A 14,995-nucleotide genomic window follows, 5' to 3' on the forward strand; every position below is an offset into this window, starting at 1 on the left:
AAATTCTCTGGGCTGAATACTCACTGCGCTGGAGCTGCACAGGACATGGATTCATCATCAAGCTTCGCCCTGTTTCCCACCTTTTGAAGCTACCAGCAACAGTGTGCCGATTGGCGAGCTGAGAGATGCTAATTCATTTGTGTCTTTTGTTTTACTCTGAGGGGAGAGTTTTCTCATTATTTAGAGTGAATGCATGAAAAGAGAAGCTTGATAAGCCTTTGTAGTAAATGCCATATTCTGGACATTCCAGTGGAAAATAGCTTACAAATGTTAACGACAGCAGGACGTCAAGCTGAATCAAACTTTTCCAAGTCGAAATCGACAGAGCTATGACGCAGCTGCCGTTACTGTAGGAGTTTAGTCACCATTTTCTCCATTTCCAGGTCGACAGGTAATTTGAAGGCAAGACGAGGTTTGTAAAATTGTGCAGCTCACCATGATGTAATCCTGTGTTTTTCTGTGTACAGTGATACAGCAGATACAAGTCAACATGTAAGTATGGGATGAACTGAGTGGCAACAGCCCCTTTACCTCAGCAGAAGGGCAAAAAGTTGAATATGAAATGAAAACAAAATCACATTGGACACAAAGGATGGACAGGTGGGCAGTGTCTTCAGGTAGCAGTAAGTCTGATTGGCCAAAAACAAGAAGCCATCTGATTTGCTCATAATCTCCTTGTTTCTGTTGTCTTTATGGATTTTCCACTCAGTGAAATGCACCTTGGAGGCGAGGAAAAGTAATGAGGTTGCAGTGAGGAGTGTGTCCTACATGTCTTTTAGCAGAAAATGTGACATGACAATACACATTCTCCGCGTTTCTGTCGCAAACTGGAAACAGGGCAGTGTCTTTTGCGTTGGAAATAATCGGAAAACTGCTGCTAATATCACGTAGCCCTAAACAGATGATATAACAAGCTGGACAAAGAACCTCTTTTGGACAAATCGCTTTTTTATAATTAAAAGAAAACAAGTCAAAATCTCACGATGAGCATGAGACACCTTTGCGGTTTTCTTCATTAAACAAAAGGTCTCTCTATCTCGTCATCTTTTCCTTTCAGAGTGAATCTCGGCTTATGCACAAAGAGCGGGGGAGTCCATTAAAGTTTGGCCCATTATGTTGGAGTTTTTATTAATATGTAAGCTTGAGTACCAGTGTCAAAAACCAATTACAGACTCATCTAGCCCACGTCTCACATGTCTGTTGTGTTCTTTCAACCGTAAACATGTTTAATTGTCTATCAGTATCATTTTCATTCAGTCACAGTCTGTGACGCTGGCTCCAGATCTATAATAGGCCTCGGAGCAGCAGACTGCAATTACTGTGAATCGGGTAGTCAGAGAACACTTTTGAAATTTACTTTTTCCATTTTCTCCATTTTTTAACCCATTACTAAATTTTTCCTGCATATTTTGGGGCATCGTCGTGTCCCAGTGTGGTTGGGGAAGATTCAGTTATATCAAATTTTTAATATAACTGAACTGGATGAATAAGACTGAAGTCTCATCACAAAGTGGCAGGATTATGTGTGGTTATGTGAGATTATAAAACGAGTGACAGGTGAAGGGTGCCCAATCCAATTTAGCAAATGTGCCTCACGTCCGCCATCCTGAGGAAGAGACGCTTTCAACCGCCTCTCCCATTACGGCCCCTCCTTTTTTCTATTGTTTTTTTTTCTATTCTTTCTTTCTCCTTTCCTTCCGACTCGGTCTGTCTCCCTCGCTCGTCCTCCCTCCGTGTCCCTCCATCTCCTCAGCAGTTTATCATAATCACATCACCTCGGTGTGATGGAGCACACTTAAGGCTTATTATGTGTCAACACACACATGCTCTCACTCGCACACAGGAATGAGATCCACTTAAGCCTTATTACATGTCTGACTGTGCTTGTAACATGGGAGATTATCCCTGGGACTGTATGCCGGGGCAGAGGGCAAGAGCTGGAAGTTGGGATGGCACGAACATGGACACCCACACACACACATACACACACACTCACCTCAACTTAGGTGGACAAACAGTACGAGACTGAAAAAAATGTCAGCATAGAATAGAAAAAAAGAAGATTGTGCCTTAAAAAAGGAGCTGATTTTTGTCCTCCACTTTTTTGTAGCAGTTCTACACACACACACACACATTCACACAGCAGGGTACACAGACAAAGTGTCCGTCGAGGGAACCAGAGAGGCCACCTCATCACTTCTGTGCATGTAGAAGTAATGAGGTGGCCACAACACCTACACTTTTACCCAGAGGTCAAAGTACACAGTAGTTTTAAAGGCCCTGACAAATCCATGTTAAACCCACATGCGATTTCACAAAACACACGATCGCTTTCTAAAGTCCAGCCAGTTTACGAGAGGGGGTGGGATCGACCTCTCTTCCAGGCAGCACTTAGTGCGAGGACAGTGACATAACGGCCACAGTTTATGCTCACCGACACGACTCGCTGTCCTGCCTAATTTCCTCCAGTAAATTTCATCTGTCAGAATCCTGCCTGACCGCATCGTCAGGACTATTTGGGCATGTGCAGACAAAGCTTGACTGACTCCTCTGTTATGGTGGGACGAATCACATCACATTAGTCTATGAAATCACACCTCTGCAAACCTTCAAACCAAGCAGAGATCTGAAAACCCAGGATAAGCTAAAACACCTGTGTGGCTGCTCGGCCTTTAGTGTTGTGTTACAGCTGAATTAAAAAAATTGCATATATAAGATGATGAATAAATGAATGTAATATCATTTGCAAATGGGAGTCGGCTGACGTGCCAATTACCGTGTTCAGCGTGTTCCAGGTTTTCTTTGAATGAACGCGGCTGAAATACTTTAAAAAAAAAAATACCCAAGGTTGCTCAGAGTTGCTCTCTAAAATGTTCTCAATAGTTCTAACCTCAAAGGAGTATATTGTTACAGTGATGCTATATCCCGCCACTGTGTTGCACAGAATGATAAATTTGCACATCTGTCATTTGTCAGCCTGAAATCCCTGAAGTCGGTGAAATGATGAGGCAGAGATGGGATGCAGATCTGCATGCTTAGTCTAAATCAGGGGTTGTAAACTTATTTTCTCGCTACTGAACCAAAAAGAAATATGCTTCCTGGGATACAAGTGCATGAAAACATATTGCTGCTTAAGCCGGGAAGCATGTAGGTGACCTCTTAAAGCACACCTGAGAGCCATTCTGGGTACCACCCTTCAGTTTGAGAAAGCAGGAAATACTCTAATTTTATCCCTCTTCTTTCATTCCCCTGTCTCCACAACCTTCAGTCCCTCTCAGTCACCCTTTGCCTCTCCCGCTTCTCATTTTCTGTGTTTTCTTCTCTCCTTGGATCAGTCATGAATATTCATGAGGTTGTTATTTGCATTGCTGGCTCTGAAAGAGGCTGAGTACACAAAGGTGACAGCCATCAACCTCGGGAGGCGGTGGTGTTGAGAGATGAGAGAGAACGGATGAGCACGGAAGGAATAAGTGGAGATGATAGAAAAGGGAATCAAGACAGAAACTTTAGAAAAAGTGAAATAAGACAAAAAGAAGTTTGATGAAAGCATTTGTGCTCCTACCGCAGAGTGAACCGCTCCGTGTTTGAATCTGTCTTCATGTAGACACCGAACGCCACCGTCTTGCCGAGGCGGACCGGGCTGGGCGGCACCAGAACCTCCACATTTTCATCCAGTCTTAATCTTTCCCCTTTGGCAGAAACCGGGCCCATGGTCATCACCACAGAACCAGCTTTCAGCATGTCCTGAAGACCCCCATCCAGTACAGGGTTCCACTGCCCCCCGAGACCCATGCCCAGGCCTCCGAGAGGCCCGACGTTTGCGCTCGGACCCCTCCATGGCTCGTTAACAATGGAGGGACACTCCTGACCGGCCCCTTCCACTGGGATAATTGAGTAATACACATCCACTGATGGTAGAGTCACTTCAGAAGGTCTTTTTCTCACTTGTGGTGGTGTAAACCAAGCTGGGGGAATCTCCAGACGGACAACACAGATGCCAGATGGCCCCATGAGGCGGCAGCCCGCCGAGGGTGCTGCTTCACTGGTGTCCCGGATGGCCAAGGCTCTGACACATGGGAGGAGGGCTGGAGGGGGCGGGTCAGGCTCATCCCAGCGCCGCCCTACCAGGTAGAACAGCACCTGAAGAAAAAGCAAATACGTATAATGTCATTGGGGTGAATTAGTGGATGGGCAGCGAGCCAACAAGACACTAGACTAAAAAAAAGAACACTGTAACAGCCAGATTAATTATTATTAATACATTTTTCCCCCTCCTTCCTTACTGTACAGACAGATTTCTGCATATGCACTGATGAGTGTATTGGTTAAAGCTGCATCATACCTGTATCCAGGGGCGTGTTGACCCCACTTTGGGCACCACCACTTGACCTTTGACCTTCCAGTTCAGAGTCACCTGGTTGGTGGTCAGCAGCAGATGCGGCGGCGGACCCTGAAGCAGCTCCACTGGGATTGGCTGCTCAATGCTCAGGTTTCCGTAGGTGCAGTTGACGCTCGGCAGGGACTGTGGGGCGGCGACGCCGGGCTCCAGCTGGTGGAGGAAGAAGGGCTCAGTGCGTGACGATAGGCTGCCGTTTCGCATTACCTCTTGATTGGCTTCCCGCAGAAAGAACGTGGAGTCAGCACCACCTAGCTGGCATTGGACAGGAAGGTAGGTGGGGAGGGAGGAGGAGAAACGGGGCTGGGTGGAGTCTGGCCCTCCTCCTGGTCCAACTCCTGCTGCTCCTGCTTGGCTGTAGGACACTGAGGAGAAATAGGTGAAGAGAAGAAAGCAGCAAGGAGGGAGGAGGGGAGGAGAAAAAGATAAAACTGTATTATAATTGGAAAAAAAATTCCTTTCACATGTTTATAACAGATGCAACGCCTGCTTTAAACTTGTTATGCTATAACAGTGTCATTTGTTACTGAAATCCAAAGCAGCTAATCATCTGTCAGTTCAACACAGTGCGTAAATCTAAGACTCACTGACCTGTGAAATGCATTTTTATTGTATGCACACATCCATCAGCTATTACACATAAATTCACAAATGCATTACAACCCGCTGACACAACATACACCAGAGTACATGACGTTCCTTAACAGTTTCTGTACAAGGAACAAATGAGAAGAAGCACACACATCTCTCAGTCGTGTATACATATAAGAGTGATAGACTCAGCATCGCACAGGGCTTTACATTAATGCATCACTTTTTCTTATCCCCATTCAAAAAGCATTACACAAGCACACATCAAAAATGACATATTGCTCTTTGGCAGTTTATTTCCATATATTTACATGCCATTTTTATTCATTTCCTGATGTATTTACCAGACATTTCACAAAGATAGGGAGTTTGGAGCCCGGGATTACCGGGGTTTTCTTGCAGTATTTCTTTTCCAAAGAGGGGGTTAGTTACAATCGCTGTGCTGTGATGGGAGGGAGTTCTGACGATCCTCTATTGCTCAGTATTTGTTATTCATCTGCTGTTTGGCTTGTCAGCATTACATTGTGCAAGGCACTGGCTCACCAAAAAAAAGCGCTTATTGCATACTCTTGAAATGTGAACGTTAGCTAAAAGCTAACATGAACCGCAGTTCATGATACTGTTAAGGCTAAGTGATGCTCAGGAAGAGCTTCTTTCACAGGCAGGGTTTGGGGTTCAGCCACCATTAAAGTTAAAATGCATGCAGGATCTTGCTAAACACACAATTTTCTGGCAAAAGCAGAACAGTTCTGGTTGTTTCACATTTCTTTTTTGTCGTGCTCCTTTCACTGGTTTGTAGTGGGCGGGGCCAGGTTGGAAAAACGCGATGTCACCTCCTTCTGTGCACCAATCAAGAGTTAGCCATATTTGAGTCAGAACTGTGTGTGTTGTTTAGTCACTACAATCATTTTAAATATTAAACTGTTGTTGTTTACTGAGTTTTCACAGGCTTTAAATGGTCGAGAATTACCTCAATCTGCAAATTCTCAAACATTTCAATGTACAAATTTGAAACAGTCCACTGATAAGCAGAGGAAAAAGTTCATTTTGACAGGTTTGGTCAAATAACAGTCTGTTTCAGCAAAACTGCTGTGATTTGAGCTAGGATAGTAGCGGATAGTAAGCTATACAGCTAATGAAGGCTACTTTGAGTTACCAATAGCAGTTAGCAGGATGACCAACAATTTTTTCAACCCACACATTCATAGGGATTTGACATGTGCAGCAGTGCAGCCAACTTTATAAGCATAATAAATAAGCTTAAGAAATAAGCATACTGTAGCAAAGGCATTTAGAGAATATGAATGGCCACTGCTGTAAAGATGCCGCAGACATAAAGTATAAAATAGTTGGACAGATTTCCATTTCAACACACCAAGGAATCAGCACGGGCACAAATAAAACACACATACAGAAGTGGGTCTGAGCAGAAACGTGTGTGTGTGCATGCGTGTGTGTGTGCGTGTATGTGTGTGTGTATCCTTGTGTCCTAGGGTAGCGAAGTGTGAAAATATAATGAGGGTGGGACAGTGTAACGCTGTCTGGGGCAAGTCATACTGAGGCAACTTCACAAAAAAATAATAGCAGAGAAATAAAGTGATACCCTGGTGCAACATGAATAAGCAGGCTGGTTTGGTTATGGTGCATGGGCACGTAAGGATACGTTTAGAGTGAGAAAGACAGGCAGAGGGGGAAAAGGGGGGGGGGGCATGGAAAGAGAAACACAGCAACAGCTGAATAAAGAAAAGACTGAGACATCGGAGGAGGAGAAACTAAAAGGAGTGAGACGAAAATGGAGAAATGAGGAGAGAGGATGGAAAAAATATGCACACATAGTAGAGTGTGACAGATTGGAGATACTGGCGTTTTTATGTTACGCGGGATGACTGCATACACATCACTGCATGACACCAATTTGTCTCCAGTCGGATCTTTGTCCCAAAAGAATCCAAGAAAAGTTTTTCGAGATTTGCACTAAGACTGTGTACTGTGCACTGTCAATAAAGATTTGGAGTGACAGTTGAGATGGCTGCTGACAAGGGACGAGGAAGAGGAGGACGAAGACGACAACGGCTATGAAGAAAATAAGCTGTGTTATAAAATTCATTATCCTGATTGTTGGCCCTTAGTTAATGGTGATACAAAGCTTTGTGGGTCACAAGAAGATGTCTGGAATATGAAAAAAAACACATTTCTTTCATATTAATAGGAGGCTAAAATATACAGCTACTTTGGCTCTGTCCATAATTTAATAAAATAAAATATCCACTGAAAGTGATATAAAAATCTTGATTCGTGCCAAATTTCATGTGGTATTAGAGGTCGACATTATGCACATTTACGCTGCAGCGTGGGGGTCACAGAGGGCTAGCACTTTATGCTTATGGAGCCCATCATCAATATTGAGAGGCTGAGAATCACGTGCAAAAAAAAAAAAGGCTGCTTGAAATGGAGCCAGAGTTTTCAAATGTAGTTTGTAATCACCCACTGTTGACTGACACGTAGGTCATGTGGTCAAAACGCATCAGCACACGAGCCTCGGAAAGCTCCTTTTTTAAAAATTTTTCTCTTATTATTATGGGTGTCCTTGAGGTGCAAAGGCCTGTGTGTGCATGTGTGTGTGTGTGCGTGTGTGTCCACAGGAGTCTCATGCAGCATATGTCCCAATCCCGTACAGGGACCTCAAACAGCTGACACGTACACACACACACAGAAAAACGCACAGACATGCAGAGCTCTCTCATGCAGGCAAAGGTTGACCCTTGGAAGGAATCATTAACATTGTATGAAATAACAGAATCAAACAGAAAATCCCTTTATCTGAGGTCATGTTTCTTTTCTTCATCTATTATCATGGTTTTCAACGTGGTTTTATCAGATCTGCAGAATATTTCTTTTATCACCCTGCTATTGCTGTTGACCCTTGGTCTCTTTTATGTCACGAATCTGAAAATTGACTGCACTCTCCCTCGACAAGACGGCATCGCTGTGAGTGTGTAAATGCACCTGTTAGAACTCTTTATCTTCTGTGGCAACATGTTGTTGTTAGAAATATAATTGACATGAAAAGCTGGATAATCTCAGCTCAATAGGTGGCGCTATACTACAAGTCAGGGTTGTCCCTTTGAAATCTGGCATCCAAACAGTGGTATGCCATTGGCTACCATTAAACCTGGCATGGTCCAGATTCCCTGGCATCATTACTTTGGCAACCATCAGCCACAACAGGAGTCCATACCCGCTGTGTCCTGCTGCACAGTGCGTGTGTGTGTGTGTGTGTGTGTGTGTGTGTGTGTGTGTGTGTGTGTGTGTGTGTGTGTACAAATGCTTGTGTGTGTGGATTTATGAGTGCTCTAGCGGGTACCTGTGTGTGCATGCATGGTTACGTAAATGTATGTGATTGTATGACGTGCAAATGTAGCTGTATATGCAATCATGACTGAGACATAGTGTGTGTGTGTGTGTGCGCGCGCACGCACGCATGTGTTTGTGTGTCTTAATGTGTGTGTGGAAAATTGGACAGGAATAAAGCCAGATGTACAGAGATTTGACAAGGCCCATCTGTGATCCTTCTTTCCCCAAAAAAGTGCCCACCCTGCTGTATTTCCAAGTACACAAAGACACACACACACACCGACACACACACACACACTAATACTCACACAGCCAATAATCAAAACACAGTGGAGCGTGTAGGACGGGGATAAAGAGAAAGGAAGAAAGGCAGCAAGAAGCAAAGTGAGATGAGTTTCGAGTGAGAGGGAGAGATGACGAGTGATAACGGCATCAGTGCTGCTTGATGGTGTGCTGGTTAAACATTACCTCAGGTTTTTAGATCTAATTAGAGGCGGGCACATGGACACATACACACATGATATGACTATGCTTCGTATCTGCCTGGTTTAGGAACGTGGGTGTGTTTGTGCAAGTAGGAGAAACTCAGTGAAAGACCTCAACGTTGTCTGCAGCGGAAAAAATATTACCCAAACACCCCGAACATGCTCACACACACATAATCTGTAGTTCTGTTGAACTTTTCAGTGCTTGCTGTCAGCTCCATTTTCAGCAGGTGCTGCATTGGCACAGTCCAGGATTTCCATGCGTTGCCAAAGCAGGAGGTGCCAAAATGCTCCAGAATGTTATTCTTGATGTACTGTTGCTCCCAATTTTCAGTAATGTATGACAAGCGTCAACAAACTACTTTCCCCTACACTCTGTGCTCCCCTCCATCTGTTTGCTCCTCTTTGCCAGTCCTCCTAGTTCACATGCTTGGGCTTCTTCTGGGGGTCTCGACTTGAACAAATAACTATTCCTTGTAAATTCACTGGGCTGGAATATTGAGCGAAGCTGCTGCAAGTATGCAAGTAAAATATTTCGCCATTAGTTTTTTCTGTGTCTGTGAATTGTTCAAGTACAACAAAATGTCCAAGCTTGTGTTTGATGAAAAGCATCAAAGCATGAGTTTGCTTGTGCTCGCTCCATTCAAAGCTTTTTATCCACAGAAGCAAATTGCCCCCCCACCCTACCCCCACCCTCATTAAAAAATAAATAAATAAATACAGCGCAGGCATGGCTCGGCAAAGAAAAATCCATCACAGGAGAATTTCCTGAAAAGAATGAACTCCATTGATCACACAGATGGCACGCTATCTGAGGGGGAGACGGAGAGAGATAGGGAGTGGGAGAGAGATACGGGCGGATACAGGGAGATATATAGACAGAGACGTGTGAGATGTGGAAGAAAGGAAGGACGGAGTGCTGAGGAGGAGAGATAATAGGGTGAAAGAGGATGAAGAGGATGAGAGAGGGATGAGGTTTCTATTTCGGAGCAGAGCATTCATCACAAGTTTATTTTGGTGGTCTCTCGTTCTCTCTTGCCCTTCTCCCGCTCTCTCCGTCTGTCTCTCCATCTCCAGTCCTGCAGTCTCTCTCTCCTGACTGGCGTTAATGTTGCATTTTTTTTTTAATGTTGAGTCCCCCATGTAAAGGTCACTCTGCTACTCGTCAGTCTGCGAAAACAGTTGCATCCAAGTCTGCTGTGGCTCTGGAGGAACTTTGATGTCAAAGTGATGTCATCAGGGCCACCTGGGCCTGAGCTCGCAACGACAGATCTATAACTGACAGGAAAAAGGTGGCGACTGAAAGACGGGGCCCTTTTCTCAGTTTGCTAAAGTGAGCATGTCCTTTAACTTTCTGCTTCAATTTTGACCACCATCTTTTATTTTTTCTTTCCCCAAGTTTTATGTGTGCGAAGCTGAACCAGCTCTTTAGTCCTGGGGTCACAAAAGTCAACTGCCGTCACTTGCGATGTGCTGAACTATTAGCATGCAGCACCCGCTGCTAATGATTTACCGGGGACATGTGGATGACTTTGGCGGTTTATAATTTAGAAGTGCACGCCCTCATTTCATTACAGTGCCTCCAAACGGGCCCGCTCGCTCGGCGTGTTTCAAGACGTTTGGGGTGATCTGACAGTTGAGCCAGCCTCCCTAACAGCTCACTGTACTCCTGGTGGAACACATAACAATTTACGGATAGATGGATGGATGCCAATTAGTGGAGCAGGGGATGGAGGAAGCTAGAACTGCAGCTTACAATATTATGAAACCCAGTGCAATCGCCCTGCAAGAAACATAGAAGAAAAAGTTGTCATGGGTGTTTCTTGGGACTGTCGGAGAGGTCAGCTAATTTCTGACATATAAGGAGTTCCTACATTTTGTCCACCAAAACCTGTGTCTGTTTTGTCACCTTTGTTCGTCCATGTTTGCACTGTCATGACGATGTCAAAAAACGTGAGCCTTTTTTGGACCGATTCCCCAACCGTTTAGGCACAGAAGATTCGTCCTCGTTCAAGGTGTCTTTGTTCTTTCATGTTGCTTTAAAATCTCACGTATCAAAGTGCTGACTGCCAGACCTCTTTAATCGCTGACTAATGCTGCTAATTGGAATTCATACTAACGCAGCAAACGTTTGTCGCAGTTTTTGTAATAGTGATTAAGTTAGCGTCGAGTTTGTCCTTGTCCATGGAGTGTTTACAGAATTTCGGTAACCCGTGGCAGCATAATCCCCAGTACTCCCACACACACATGCACACACCACTTGTTGATGGATGTCCCTGTCATTGGGTCAGTGGAGTCACATTTTCCCAGATATGGTCTGACTACCATCTCTGTCCTCTGCCACTAACACCCCCACCCCACTTGCATGGGCCCAGTATGCCCCTTTCTCTTTCTATCTGTCTGCCTCTTTTTCTCAATTTGGCCCTCTATACCTCCATATATTAGCTTTCCTCGCATCTGTTTGTCTTAAGCCTGTCGGTCCCTCCCGCTCTGTTTCCCTCTGTGTTTTGTCATTATACCTGTCCATAGGTGTAATTTAATGGGAAAACGGGGAAACATGTCAAAGCTCATAATTGAATATAAATCACCTGCCTCCAACAGTTAACTCTGGCACGTGTCTGCGACGCTTTTGCAATTTTGTAAGCATACGAGAGGAAGACACAGGCAATGGGAGGAAAACAGATCCCGTGGGGTAAACATCACATTTATTCCCACTATTCAACAGTGGGTGCAGCCACACAGCAGACCAGAGGATCAGGGAGAAAATATATCTAAAAAAAAAAAAAAACAAACAGTTGATACAACTTCACATTAATCTCATGTCAGTCTTATATATCAACTCCATTATTTGAGCCAAAGTACTCCTGGTCAGACATTACTCCAATACAAGTGAAAGTTGTTCAGTGAAATTAATATTTGAGTTAAAGTACTGAAGGAACTGCTGGCTGTAATACTATAGATACCGTTGGAGCTGATCAATACTACAGCATTTAACAATTTTTACAATTTTTCAGTACCCATCTCTACTAATACTGTGTTTAATTTGACAAGATTAGAACATATTTCTGAAAGGACTTTTTCTACATTTTCACTAGCTAACTATTAGAATGCTTGCCGGGCAAATCCATAAAAATCCATAAAGTTATTTGATTTGACCAATCGTAGCACAAAAATTGCAATGACGACAAGCAGAGACAACATTAATTAAAATGTTTATCCGGACAAATGTGTGCATACCTAGACATGTTTTCTGGAATTTTGTAGGCAGAGATAACGTTTGGGCGCAGTAACCTATATGTGACATTTTAAACGATAGGAATCTTTCTGTATTTCAGAAACCTCAAACATGGACTTCAGATGTGGCCCCCACTGCCAAAGTGAACTGTTCAAATAATGCAGCAAGCTCTTTCAACTTGACTGAGCGGCAAAGTATTTTACTGTGATTGGTTTTTCTCCTGTGACGAACACGTACAGCGCATTTTAGGAAAGAAAATTCATCCCCTGACTTCAAAGCTTTGCTCCAAAGTCATGAGAAAAGGGAACCTTGTAAGTGGTATGTAGGGGAGTCACAATAAACACCAACAGCAGACAAAAAAGTCACATTGAGGCAACTCGCCGACTGCATCTGTCGGTGATCCACAGATTGATAACAGTCCAACGAAAATGGTCTGGTAACACTGACGAAGATCCAGAAGATCCACTGCAGTAAAAATATTTAGTTCAAACCATGATGATAATCCACAGAAACATGTTTTCTCCTTTCAAATTAGCAGGCGATGTGCTCGTCTTCTCTGCCTTCCCCTGTTACAACTTACAGTGTATGCAGATGGGTGCCATCTTTTCTTCAGTTACTCTCTGGAGGGTTTCAGGTTTCAAATGATAGCAGATTTGACCAATCATGACCTGTCATAAAAAAGCATGGCAACCAGAGAAGCCAATAACAGTCTGAGCTGAAGAGAAGGGCCTCCTTCTCTCCTTCCGAGTGACGATCGAGCCAATTACAAGCCATTTGGCAGATGACTGACGCTTCCAAAGGCCAATGAAATTCTGAACATGATGATTTGCCACTTCAGTGGGTTATTTACAGCTCAGGCACCTCAAATCAAGGACTTCAGTGCTAAAAACAATATTACACAGCTTGAAGTCATTGATTTAAGTAATTTATATATAGCTGTTTATGTAGATAAATATATCTTGATGGGGTTTTTTTGGAGGACACCTGGATATGCCATAAGAGAAAACATGAAATATTCAGTTTCTGTGGTATTGTACTCAGTTTTCATTGAACTTGAACTAGTGTAAGGCCTCATGCTGTCATCCCATTGTGTTTTCCAGCTGATAAGTCCCAGTTATAGTCTGCAAGCATCTTTTTTTAAACAAAATATTCAGACGGAGAAAGAAAAACCTTTTACTTCAGTGTGTTCAAACTTCTATTACTCAAGGCCAGTGACAGTTACAGTGATTCTGACTGCTAAGAATGAAAGTTCAGAGTGTTAGCTTTCAAAGGAGACAAAACCATGCATGTACTCCAAATGGTTCAAGAACAGCTATCAATTTAGTTTCGGTTAGCCTTGGATTGGCATTTTTGGCAAAATTTTACTGGACTGCTGAGGGAGGCTGCAGGGTGCTGAGCTCGCAAGGACACATGGAGTCATTTTTTAAAAAGGAAAATACAAGTTTGCATTTTTTTTTTTTTTTTAGTTTTTAGATGTAGATGTATATTTATTATTTAAGATAAAATAATTCTTCATTAATCCCTCAGTGTTACAGCAGCAAAGGGGACTGTATTGACAACATTGATATTGCACAGTTTAGTATACACTGATATTGATATTGAGTGAATTTCTTAGTTTCTGTGTGTGTGTGTGTGTGTGTGTGTGTGTGTGGTCAACTGGCAGCATCGCTGATGGAGAAGTCTGAAAGCAGCAGGTAGGAAGGACCTGAGGTATTTCTCCCTCTCACGCCGCGGGTGGAGCTGCCCGTCACTGAGGGAGCCACCCAGTGCTGTCGGGGACGTACAGCTGCCATGACCCCTTCTCAGCACATTATTCACATCAGGATGTCATGTTCCAAATGATCATTTATAGTCTACACGGTGTATTTAAATGTTCTTCGAAAGACTCATTATCGTGGCCTTCCCGGTAGACGTCTCCACCAAGTGAAGAAATTAAATATGTTGCTTTCTGCTCCACCTTTCTCTTCTTTGCTCAGATAGTTTGTCCCTCTCTCAACATTTTCCCCTTTTCTTTCATTCAAACTCACTTCTCTCCAATTTCCCTGACTTTCGCTCCATCCATCCATTCCACGTCCACTCTCTCCTTGAGGAGGATGAGAAAGTTTGTGAGATGGACTGACTGAAAGATCCAGTGAAGGAAGGATAAGGTGGTGGGATGGAGGACTTTGAGAGTGGTGTTGTGGATGTGAATTAAGTGACTGTGAATTCATGTCCAAGTGTGTGTGTGTGTGTGTGTGTGTGTGTGTGTGTGTGTATGTGTGTGTGTGTGGGGAGGTCATTGCACTTGGTCTCTGAGAGTGTGCGTGTGTGTGTGTGTGTGTTTGTGGCAGCAAATGCAGAGAAGTGTGAAGAGCAATTTCAAATGGTCACCATTCCACCGAGGGAGACAGAGACAGAGGGAAAGTAAGGAAAGACCTCTCAGAGAGGAAGTCGAGCAGCACAGGCGGAAATGGGGGAGGAGCGTGCGGGAAATGCTAAACACACTCACACACACACACAAACACACACACACACGTGAATCCCACAGGCTACACAAATCACAATCGCCTGAAGCATGTATGTATACAAAGAACCGGATGTTGCTGGATATTGTGTAAGTTTACCTGAAGAGTACGCCGGAAACAATTTTGAGTATTTCACATTTTTGGGCCTGTAAAGCCAGATGACTTTTCACACACATGCCATTACTTTCATGCCACACAATGGCATGAATGTTGCTGTTTTGGAATCAGCCACATTATCTGGTAGAAAAAAAACATTTTGGGGATGAAAGTTCAAGATAAGCTTAGACTGTATATGTCCCATGGTGGGGAAATCCACTTGTTACAGCAGCAGAATAAAAATGGAGAAGTAGAAACCAGAACAAATAGACAATAAAAAGGATCCACAATAAAATCAACAATGGTCTGTCTGTTGTCTGTTGTCTATATGCTA

The 14,995-nt window shown here is 43.6% G+C and overlaps 1 protein-coding gene across 1 annotated transcript in view; it reads right to left on the reverse strand.

Annotated features, from left to right (window-relative positions):
• Nucleotides 1–14,995, reverse strand: part of si:dkey-215k6.1 (transmembrane protein 132D) — a 237,956-nt gene that overhangs the window by 145,491 nt on the left and 77,470 nt on the right. The window contains exons 2-3 of the mRNA XM_041937397.1: nt 4,343–4,761; nt 3,563–4,140 (exon numbers count right to left, since the gene is read on the reverse strand). Coding sequence (XP_041793331.1) covers nt 3,563–4,140; nt 4,343–4,761 — 997 coding nt within the window. The remainder of the gene's footprint in view (nt 1–3,562; nt 4,141–4,342; nt 4,762–14,995) is intronic.

This window comes from Chelmon rostratus, chromosome 5 (genome assembly GCF_017976325.1).
Source record: "Chelmon rostratus isolate fCheRos1 chromosome 5, fCheRos1.pri, whole genome shotgun sequence".
In the NCBI taxonomy this organism is placed as follows: domain Eukaryota; kingdom Metazoa; phylum Chordata; class Actinopteri; order Chaetodontiformes; family Chaetodontidae; genus Chelmon; species Chelmon rostratus.